At 45.7% G+C, this 12091-nt stretch overlaps 1 protein-coding gene across 1 annotated transcript; it reads left to right on the top strand.

Moving 5' to 3' along the window:
• The first annotated feature begins 3455 nt into the window (after positions 1-3455).
• LOC143962381 (olfactory receptor 1G1-like) lies at positions 3456-4728 on the top strand. The gene has a single exon (XM_077471667.1). The coding sequence runs from the start codon at positions 3456-3458 to the stop codon at positions 4437-4439; it is 984 nt and encodes a 327-aa protein (XP_077327793.1). The 3' UTR covers positions 4440-4728.
• Positions 4729-12091: the final 7363 nt, after the last annotated feature.

The following is a 12091-nucleotide window of genomic DNA, read 5'->3' on the forward strand; positions in this document are numbered from 1 at the left end:
GCCAGCTATCAGTGCCAATTTGTGCCACCTATCAGTGCCCATCCGTGTCGCCCATCAGTGCCACCCATCAGTGCCGCCTATCAGTGCTACCTATCAGTGCCACATATCAGTGTCCATCAATGCCACCTCATCAGTGCCACTTCATTGGTGCCACATCATTGGTGCCCATTAGTGCCACCTTATCAGTGCTCATCAGTGTAGCCCCATCAGTGCCCATCAGTGAAGGAGAAAACGTACTTATTTACAAAGTTTTGAAACTGAAACAAAAAAAACATATTTTTTTTTCAAAATCTTCGGTATTTTTTTATTTGTAGCGCAAACAATAAAAACCGTAGAGGTGATCAAATACCACCAAAAGAAAGCTCTATTTGTGGGAAAAAAATGATAAAAGTTTCATTTGACTACAGTGTAGCATGACCGCGCAATTGTCATTCAAAGTGCGACAGCGCTGAAAGCTCAAAATTGGTCTTGGCAGGAAGGTGTTTAAGTGCCCGGTATTGAAGTGGTTAAACTGCTTTAGGTTCTGGAGTATTTTTTTTTTTAAATATTAGTCATTATTATTTTGCTGTTTTTTTGTTTCTCCCTAAAAACCTAACCATTCTCTGTAACACCATTAATGATTTAACTTACTCCCAATGAACAGTTAATTTCTGAAAGAAAAAACGAATTGGAAAATAATTTACCTATGTATTGATAATAATGAGTCCCCTGGCCACATCAAAGAGCTCTTGTTATTCCCAGCGTTACAGATAATTCTTCTCTATGAATATACTAACGTATAAAAGCAGCAATATTCCACATGATCAGTACAATTGATAACACATGGATACATATCTCTACCCTTATTATTTTTATCAATGTTGGATACATTATGCAACTATCAACTGATTGTAACATTTCAAAAAAAAATAGGGTAATAGAAAATTGAGTGGTAAATGTGTAGATAAATTGGACTTAAAGAGACTGTCCACTTGCCTGCAGACCTCTAGTTCTAATGGACTCTACTACTTTCTGGCTAAAGACATGGCTGAGTAATTGCTTGGATTCCTCTTAAATGTATGGTCTCTTGTCCTTGGCTTGAGGGTTTTATGTGACTGGTAAGTATTTTACTGATGGAAGTCATAAAGAAACTGGAAGAGCAGGCAGATACTCTAAGCCGACATTCCGACTACATAATCCATCAGATAATTTCCGACGGATTTTGTCCGAAACTGGTGTTGCATACACACGGTTGGACAAAGTTGTCGGAAAATCGTTTGGAACGGGATGATGTTTGTTCGTTACGACGGGACTACGTTCAGGCTAGTAGCCAATAGCTTTGGTCTCGTAATTTGATCTGAGCATGCGTGGCACTTTGTCCGATCGGAATTCTCTATAAACGATCGGACAAGGTCCAATGGGATTTTGTTGTCGGAAAATTTGAGATCCTGCTCTCAAATTTTTTCCATCGGAATTTCCGACGGAAAAAGTCCGATATAGCCCACACACGATCAGATTTTCTGACAACATGATCCGATCGGACCTTTTCCATCAGAAAATATGATCGTGTGTAAAGGGCATTAGGTCTGTTTTAAAATAATACCCATCACACGGTATTAACCACTTAAGGACTGAGCCTCTTTCTTCGATTTGTTGTTTACAAGTTAAAAACATTTTTTTCTAACACCCTAGAGAATAAAATGGCGGTTGTTGAAACACTTTTTGTCACACCGTATTTGTGCAGCGGTCTTACAAGCGCACTTTTTTTGAAAAATACACTTTTTTGAATTAAAAAATAAGACAACAGTAAAGTTAGCCCAATTTTTTTATACTGTGAAAGATAATGTTACGCCAAGTAAATTAATACCCAACATGTCACGCTTCAAAATTGCGCCCACCCGTGGAATGGCGACAAACATTTCCGCTTTAAAAATCTCCATAGGTGATGTTTCAAAAATTCTACAGGTTGCATGGTTTGAGTTACAGAGGAGGGCTAGAATTATTGCTCTCACTCTACCGATTGAGGTGATGACTCACACGTGTGATTTGAACACTGTTTTCATATGCAGGTGCTACTCACGTATGCGTTTGCTTCTGTGCGTGAGCTCGTCGTTTTTTTTTTCTTATTTATTGTACCTTTTATTTTATTTTTTTACACTGTTTTAAAAAAAAATACAATTGTGTCACTTTTATTCCTATTACAAGGAATGTAAACATCCCTTGTAATAGAAAAAAGTATGACAGGACCTCTTAAAAATGAGATCTGGGGTCAAAAAGACCTCACATTGCATATTTACACTAAAATGCAATAAAAAAAATTGTCATTTAAAAAAATACGAAAAAAAAATTGTCCCTTTAGGAGCTATGGGCGGAAGTGACATTTTGATATTGTTTCCGCCATGCAATGATATGGAGACGGGTGGGGGCCATCTTCCCCTCAACCCTCTCCATGTCAGGCTAGAGAAAACATCTGATCTCCCCCGCCGCTGCCAACGGCTCCGGTAAGTGGCGGAGGGCACTGGAGTATGGCGGTAGGGGGGGCCGCCACCGATAAAAGTGATCTCGCAGTGAATCCGCCTGATATCTGAAACTGGACCGCTTACTGAGGATACCGGGTTAAGCAGGCTGGCTACTGCCATAACAAAGATATTCCTCTTCAAAGTACCGACGTATAACGATGTTGGGTGTATTAAAATGTATTGTACATTTTTTTGCTAACTTTTACAAGATTGCGATTTTCCCCATTCTCAGAACTATGAAGTATTACTTTGTTTTATTGTTTGTTGATACCAAAACACTTACATTAAACAACAGATAATCTATAGAGAGCTATGGTTCTCTTATTTGTCATTTGCCCATAGGGTTCAATATTGAGTTGGCTCACCCTTTGCAGCTATAACAGCTTCAATTATTTTGGGAAGGCTGTCCACAAGGTTTAGGAGTGTGCATTTGGAAATATTTGAACATTCTTCCAGAAGCTTGCAGTCTGCACTCTAATTCAACCCAAAGGTGTTCTGTTGAGTTGAGGTCAGGACTCATTCATGTATTTTTGGACCTTGCTTTGTGCACAGCCATGTTGGAACAGGAAGGGACATCCCCAAACAGAGTCCTGACCTCAAACTGATAGGACACCTTTGGGATGAATTAGAGCGGAGACTGTGAGCCAGGCCTAATAGTCCACATCAGTGCCTGACCTCACAAATGCACTTCTGGATGAATGGTCAAACAGTCCCATAGACACACTCCTAAACCTTGTGGACAACCTTCCCAGAAGAGTTGAAGCTGTTATAGCTGCAAAGGGTGGGCCAACCTAATATTGAACCCTACAGATTAAGACTGGGATGAGATTAAAGTTCATGTGCGTGTGAAGACGTGTGTCCCAATACTTTTAGTAACATAGTGTATATTCGCATCACCTAATTTAAAAAAAAAATCTAAAATAATCAGTATTTAAGAATACCTGAGTAGTAACTTGAATGGTTTCATGTTTTTTTTTTTATTTACTTTCATTGTTCTGCCTCCAGGTTATGGAGAAGAAGAATGTGACCAGTATTACTATAATCCACCTCTTAGGATTCCAGATCCCACACAGTATACGGTTTTTGATTTTTTTTCTTTTCCTTATAATTTATTGTGTGACAATATTCGTAAATCTCCTGATCATCATATTGGTGTCCTACAGCAAAACCCTCCATTCTCCCATGTACTTCTTCCTCACCCAACTATCTGTATCGGATATCTTACTAATAACTGACATTCTTCCTAATATGCTCCATTCTGTTTTATTTAAAGAAGTCATAATCTCATTTTCTGATTGCCACACCCAGTTTTATTTCTTTGCCTTCTCAGAATTGTCAGAGTGTCTTCTTCTAACAGCAATGTCTTATGACAGATACTTGGCCATCTGTAAACCATTGCATTATAACTTGGTAATGAACTTCCAGATCTGCTGGATAATGGTCACCGCATGCTGGTTTTTAAGTTTCTTAGCATTAACCATTCACACGTTAATGATATCCCAATTAAAATTTTGTGGTCCAGGTATTGTTGATCACTTTTTCTGCGATCTGGACCCGATCCTACAACTTTCCTGCTATGACACCACCAATGTTCAGCTTGAAGTGACATTTGTGAATGCTATAACTGTTATCACCCCATTCTTTATGACCATTGCATCATATTTTTATATTATAAGCACCATTTTGAAAATCTCATCTATTACTAGGAGGCACAAAGTTTTTTTAACATGCAGCTCCCACCTGACTGTTGTCTCAATTTTTTATGGTACTTTGATTTGTGTTTATCTTTTACCAGGTAAAGGACAGTCGGGGAACACTACTAAATTCATATCATTGCTGTACACTGTGGGCATCCCACTGCTGAATCCAATTATATACAGCCTGAGAAATCAAGACTTGAAACAAGCTGTAGCTAAAATCATCAACCGCAACAATCAATAAATAATACAATGTGTACTCAACTTACAATCTTCATTAGCAAACATTATTAAAATGTCAATGATCTTCTGTGTGTTTGGCAAAGTTGAAAAACTTTAGAGCTTAATTCCAGGTATATTTAACCACCTCAATACAGTGCAGTTACACCCCCTTCCTGACCAGACCAATTTTCAGCTTTCAGCGCTCTCACAGTTTGAATGACAATTACTCAGTCATCCAACACTGTATCCATATGAAACTTGCGTTCTTTTTTCCACACAAATAGAGCTTTCTTTTAGTGGTATTTAATCACTAGTGGGTTTTTTATTTTTTGTGCTATAAATAAAATAAAACGTAAATTTTGTGAAAAAAATGCCTTTTTCTTTGTTTCTGTCATAAATTTTTGCTAATTAGTAATTTTTCTTCATAAATTTTGGCCAAAATTTATACTGCTACATATCTTTGGTAAAAATAATCCACATTAGTATATATTATTTGGTCTTTGTGAAAGTTATAGCGTCTACAAACTAAGGTGCCAATCGCTGAAAATTGATCACTTCTGATCAGGCCTTCAGTACATCAGGTGTACCTCATTTTTTGAGACACTAACAAGTCAGGAGAGTACAAATACCCCCCAAATGACCCCTTTTTACAAAGTAGACATTCCAAGGTATTAAGTAAGTAGCATGATGAGTTTTTTTAAGTTGCAAAATGAAGATTTTTTTTTATTATTATTTTTTTTTACAAAATTGTCATACTATCAGGTTATTTCTCACACACAGCATATGCATACAACAAATTACAGCCCAAAATACATTCTGCTACTCTTCCCGAGTACGGCGATACCACATGTGTGAGACTTTTACACAGCCTGGCCACATACAGAGCACTAACATAGATGTAGTACCTTCAGACGTTCTACAAGCAAAAATGACTCATCTCATTTCTCAACCACCTATTACACTTTTGAAGGCCCTGGAGTACCAGGACAATGGAATTTCCCATAAAATGACCCCATTTTGGAAAGCAAACACCCCAACGTATAATCTGTGAGGCATAATGAGTCTTTTGAATGGTTAATTTTTTTCCAGAAGTTTTTGGAATACGTGGAAAAAAATTTAAACGCATTTTTTTTACACAAAATTGTCAATTTATGAGATATTTCTAACACATAGCATGTATATAGCAAAAATTACACCACAAAATACATTCTGCTACTCCTCCAAAGTATGGCGATACTACATGTGTAGGACTTTTACACAGCCTGGCCACATAGAGAGGCCGAACATTGAAGTAGTACGTTCAGGCGTTCTAGGAGCATAAATGACACATCTCATTTCATTCCTACCTATCACACTTTTGAAGGTCCTGGACCACCAGGACAGTGAAATTACCCCCAAAATGACCCCATTTTATAAAGCAAACACCCCAACGTATATTCTATGAGACATGGGCTGCAAATAGGTACTCGGGTACTCTGATGGGCTGGAGATAGGTATTCGGGTACTCTGATGGCCTGGTGACAGGTACTCGGGTACTCTGATGGCCTGGTGACAGGTACTCGGGTACTCTGATGGCCTGGTGACAGGTACTCGGGTACTCTGATGGCCTGGTGACAGGTACTCTGATGGTTTGGTGTCTGGTATTTGGGTACTCTGAAGGGCGGTGACAGGTACTCATATGGACTGTGACAGGTACTCGGGTACTCAGATGAACTGTGACAGGTACTCGGGTACTCAGATGAACTGTGACAGGTACTCGGGTACTCAGATGAACTGTGACAGGTACTCTGGTACACAGATGGACTGTGACAGGTACTCGGGTACTCAGATGGACTGGAACAGGTACTCGGGTACCCTGATGGACTATGACAGGTACTCGGTACTCTAATGGACTGTGACAGGTACTCAGGTACCCTGATGGACTGTGACAGGTACTCAGGTACTCAAATGGGCTGTGACAGGTACTCTGTACTCTAATGGACTGTGACAGGTACTCTAATGGACTGTGACAGATACTCGGGTACCCTGATGGACTGTGACAGGTACTCGGTACTGTAATGGACTGTGACAGGTACTCGGGTACCCTGATGGACTGTGACAGGTACTCGGGTACCCTGATGGACCGTGACAGGTACTCGGATACCCTGATGGACCATGACAGGTCCTCGGGTACCCTGATGGACCATGACAGGTACCCGGGTACCCTGATGGACTGTGACAGGTACTCGGTACTCTAATGGACTGTGACAGGTACTAGGGTACCCTGATGGACTGTGACAGGTACTCAGGTACTCAGATGGGCTGTGACAGGTACTCGGTACTCTAATGGACTGTGACAGGTACTCTAATGGACTGTGACAGATACTCGGGTACCCTGATGGACTGTGACAGGTACTCGGTACTGTAATGGACTGTGACAGGTACTCGGGTACCCTGATGGACTGTGACAGGTACTCGGGTACCCTGATGGACCGTGACAGGTACTCGGGTACCCTGATGGACCATGACAGGTCCTCGGGTACCCTGATGGACCATGACAGGTACTCGGGTACCCTGATGGACTGTGACAGGTACTCGGTACTCTAATGGACTGTGACAGGTACTCGGGTACCCTGATGGACTGTGACAGGTACTCAGGTACTCAGATGGGCTGTGACAGGTACTCGGTACTCTAATGGACTGTGACAGGTACTCTAATGGACTGTGACAGATACTCGGGTACCCTGATGGACTGTGACAGGTACTCTGTACTGTAATGGACTGTGACATGTACTCAGGTACCCTGATGGACTGTGACAGGTACTCGGGTACCCTGATGGACCGTGACAGGTACTCGGGTACCCTGATGGACCATAACAGGTACTCGGGCACCCTGATGGACCGTGACAGGTACCCGGGTACCCTGATGGACTGTGACAGGTACTCTAATGGACTGTGACAGGTACTCGGGTACCCTGATGGACTGTGAAAGGTACTCAGGTACTCAGATGGGCTGTGACAGGTACTCTGTACTCTAATGGACTGTGACAGGTACTCTAATGGACTGTGACAGATACTCGGGTACCCTGATGGACTGTGAAGGTACTCGGTACTGTAATGGACTGTGACAGGTACTCGGGTACCCTGATGGACTGTGACAGGTACTCGGGTACCCTGATGGACCGTGACAGGTACTCGGATACCCTGATGGACCATGACAGGTCCTCGGGTACCCTGATGGACCATGACAGGTACCCGGGTACCCTGATGGACTGTGACAGGTACTCGGTACTCTAATGGACTGTGATAGGTATTAGGGTACCCTGATGGACTGTGACAGGTACTCAGGTACTCAGATGGGCTGTGACAGGTACTCGGTACTCTAATGGACTGTGACAGGTACTCTAATGGACTGTGACAGATACTCGGGTACCCTGATGGACTGTGACAGGTACTCGGTACTGTAATGGACTGTGACAGGTACTCGGGTACCCTGATGGACTGTGACAGGTACTCGGGTACCCTGATGGACCGTGACAGGTACTCAGGTACCCTGATGGACCATGACAGGTCCTCGGGTACCCTGATGGACCATGACAGGTACTCGGGTACCCTGATGGACTGTGACAGGTACTCGGTACTCTAATGGACTGTGACAGGTACTCGGGTACCCTGATGGACTGTGACAGGTACTCAGGTACTCAGATGGGCTGTGACAGGTACTCAGTACTCTAATGGACTGTGACAGGTACTCGGTACTCTAATGGACTGTGACAGATACTCGGGTACCCTGATGGACTGTGACAGGTACTCTGTACTGTAATGGACTGTGACATGTACTCGGGTACCCTGATGGACTGTGACAGGTACTCGGGTACCCTGATGGACCGTGACAGGTACTCGGGTACCCTGATGGACCATAACAGGTACTCGGGCACCCTGATGGACCGTGACAGGTACCCGGGTACCCTGATGGACTGTGACAGGTACTCGGTACTCTAATGGACTGTGACAGGTACTCGGGTACCCTGATGGACTGTGACAGGTACTCAGGTACTCAGATGGGCTGTGACAGGTACTCGGTACTCTAATGGACTGTGACAGGTACGCTAATGGACTGTGACAGATACTCGGGTACCCTGATGGACTGTGACAGGTACTCGGTACTGTAATGGACTGTGACAGGTACTCGGGTACCCTGATGGACTGTGACAGGTACTCGGGTACCCTGATGGACCGTGACAGGTACTCGGGTACCCTGATGGACCATGACAGGTATTCGGGTACCCTGATGGACTGTGACAGGTACTCGGTACTCTAATGGACTGTGACAGGTACTCGGGTACCCTGATGGACTGTGACAGGTACTCAGATGGGCTGTGACAGGTACTCGGTACTCTAATGGACTGTGACAGGTACTCGGTACTCTAATGGACTGTGACAGATACTCGGGTACCCTGATGGACTGTGACAGGTACTCTGTACTGTAATGGACTGTGACAGGTACTCGGGTACCCTGATGGACTGTGACAGGTACTCGGGTACCCTGATGAACCGTGACAGGTACTCGGGTACCCTGATGGACCATAACAGGTACTCGGGTACCCTGATGGACCGTGACAGGTACTCGGGTACCCTGATGGACTGTGACAGGTACTCAGTACTCTAATGGACTGTGACATGTACTCGGGTACCCTGATGGACTGTGACAGGTACTCAGGTACTCAGATGGGCTGTGACAGGTACTCGGTACTCTAATGGACTGTGACAGGTACTTGGTACTCTAATGGACTGTGACAGATACTCGGGTACCCTGATGGACTGTGACAGGTACTCGGTACTGTAATGGACTGTGTCAGGTACTCGGGTACCCTGATGGACCGTGACAGGTACTTGGGTACCCTGATGGACCGTGACAGGTACTCGGGTACCCTGATGGACCATGACAGGTACTCGGGTACCCTGATGGGCCGTGACAGGTACTCGGGTACCCTGATGGGCCGTGACAGGTACTCGGGTACTCTGATGTGCCATGACAGGTACTCGGGTACTCTGATGGGCTGTAACAGGTACTCAGGTACTCAGATGAACTGTGACAGGTACTCGGGTACTCAGATGGGCCGTGACAGGTACTCGGGTACTCAGATGAACTGTGACAGGTACTCGGGTACTCAGATGGGCTGGGACAGGTACTCGGGTATTCAGATGGGCTGGGACAGGTACTCGGGTACTCTGATGGGCTGTGACAGGTACTCGGGTACTCTGATGGGCTGTGACAGCTACTTGGGTACTCTGATGGGCTGTGACAGGTACTCGGGTACTCTGATGGACTGTGACAGGTACTCAGGTACTCAGATGGGCTGTGACAGGTACTCTGTACTCTAATGGACTGTGACAGGTACTCTAATGGACTGTGACAGATACTCGGGTACCCTGATGGACTGTGACAGGTACTCGGTACTGTAATGGACTGTGACAGGTACTCGGGTACCCTGATGGACTGTGACAGGTACTCGGGTACCCTGATGGACCGTGACAGGTACTCGGATACCCTGATGGACCATGACAGGTCCTCGGGTACCCTGATGGACCATGACAGGTACCCGGGGACCCTGATGGACTGTGACAGGTACTCGGTACTCTAATGGACTGTGATAGGTACTAGGGTACCCTGATGGACTGTGACAGGTACTCAGGTACTCAGATGGGCTGTGACAGGTACTCGGTACTCTAATGGACTGTGACAGGTACTCTAATGGACTGTGACAGATACTCGGGTACCCTGATGGACTGTGACAGGTACTCGGTACTGTAATGGACTGTGACAGGTACTCGGGTACCCTGATGGACTGTGACAGGTACTCGGGTACCCTGATGGACCGTGACAGGTACTCAGGTACCCTGATGGACCATGACAGGTCCTCGGGTACCCTGATGGACCATGACAGGTACTCGGGTACCCTGATGGACTGTGACAGGTACTCGGTACTCTAATGGACTGTGACAGGTACTCGGGTACCCTGATGGACTGTGACAGGTACTCAGGTACTCAGATGGGCTGTGACAGGTACTCAGTACTCTAATGGACTGTGACAGGTACTCGGTACTCTAATGGACTGTGACAGATACTCGGGTACCCTGATGGACTGTGACAGGTACTCTGTACTGTAATGGACTGTGACATGTACTCGGGTACCCTGATGGACTGTGACAGGTACTCGGGTACCCTGATGGACCGTGACAGGTACTCGGGTACCCTGATGGACCATAACAGGTACTCGGGCACCCTGATGGACCGTGACAGGTACCCGGGTACCCTGATGGACTGTGACAGGTACTCGGTACTCTAATGGACTGTGACAGGTACTCGGGTACCCTGATGGACTGTGACAGGTACTCAGGTACTCAGATGGGCTGTGACAGGTACTCGGTACTCTAATGGACTGTGACAGGTACGCTAATGGACTGTGACAGATACTCGGGTACCCTGATGGACTGTGACAGGTACTCGGTACTCTAATGGACTGTGACAGGTACTCGGGTACCCTGATGGACTGTGACAGGTACTCGGGTACCCTGATGGACCGTGACAGGTACTCGGGTACCCTGATGGACCATGACAGGTATTCGGGTACCCTGATGGACTGTGACAGGTACTCGGTACTCTAATGGACTGTGACAGGTACTCGGGTACCCTGATGGACTGTGACAGGTACTCAGATGGGCTGTGACAGGTACTCGGTACTCTAATGGACTGTGACAGGTACTCGGTACTCTATTGGACTGTGACAGATACTCGGGTACCCTGATGGACTGTGACAGGTACTCTGTACTGTAATGGACTGTGACAGGTACTCGGGTACCCTGATGGACTGTGACAGGTACTCGGGTACCCTGATGAACCGTGACAGGTACTCGGGTACCCTGATGGACCATAACAGGTACTCGGGTACCCTGATGGACCGTGACAGGTACTCGGGTACCCTGATGGACTGTGACAGGTACTCAGTACTCTAATGGACTGTGACATGTACTCGGGTACCCTGATGGACTGTGACAGGTACTCAGGTACTCAGATGGGCTGTGACAGGTACTCGGTACTCTAATGGACTGTGACAGGTACTTGGTACTCTAATGGACTGTGACAGATACTCGGGTACCCTGATGGACTGTGACAGGTACTCGGTACTGTAATGGACTGTGACAGGTACTCGGGTACCCTGATGGACCGTGACAGGTACTTGGGTACCCTGATGGACCGTGACAGGTACTCGGGTACCCTGATGGACCATGACAGGTACTCGGGTACCCTGATGGGCCGTGACAGGTACTCGGGTACCCTGATGGGCCGTGACAGGTACTCGGGTACTCTGATGTGCCATGACAGGTACTCGGGTACTCTGATGGGCTGTAACAGGTACTCAGGCATAGTGATGGCCGAACGGTTCGCCCGGCGGTCGTTTCGCGGCGAATTTCCGACTTTCGCCGTCCGCGGGTTCGAACGCCTTTTTCCGTCGTTCGCCCCGGCGGACTTACGTGTTTAATGTATACAAGAACTTTAACCTTTCGTGACACGTTTATCATGTGTTACAGGACAACCAATTGAGACATGACAGCTCATGGACACTTGGACATTCCCCCTAACCTATAAATACACCCGATCCGGTGGCCATTTTACATTCTTTCTTCTGTCAC

This window comes from Lithobates pipiens, unplaced genomic scaffold (genome assembly GCF_037356315.1).
Source record: "Lithobates pipiens isolate NorthernLeopardFrog02 unplaced genomic scaffold, aLitPip1_a1.2 Scaffold_8, whole genome shotgun sequence".
NCBI lineage: Eukaryota > Metazoa > Chordata > Amphibia > Anura > Ranidae > Lithobates > Lithobates pipiens.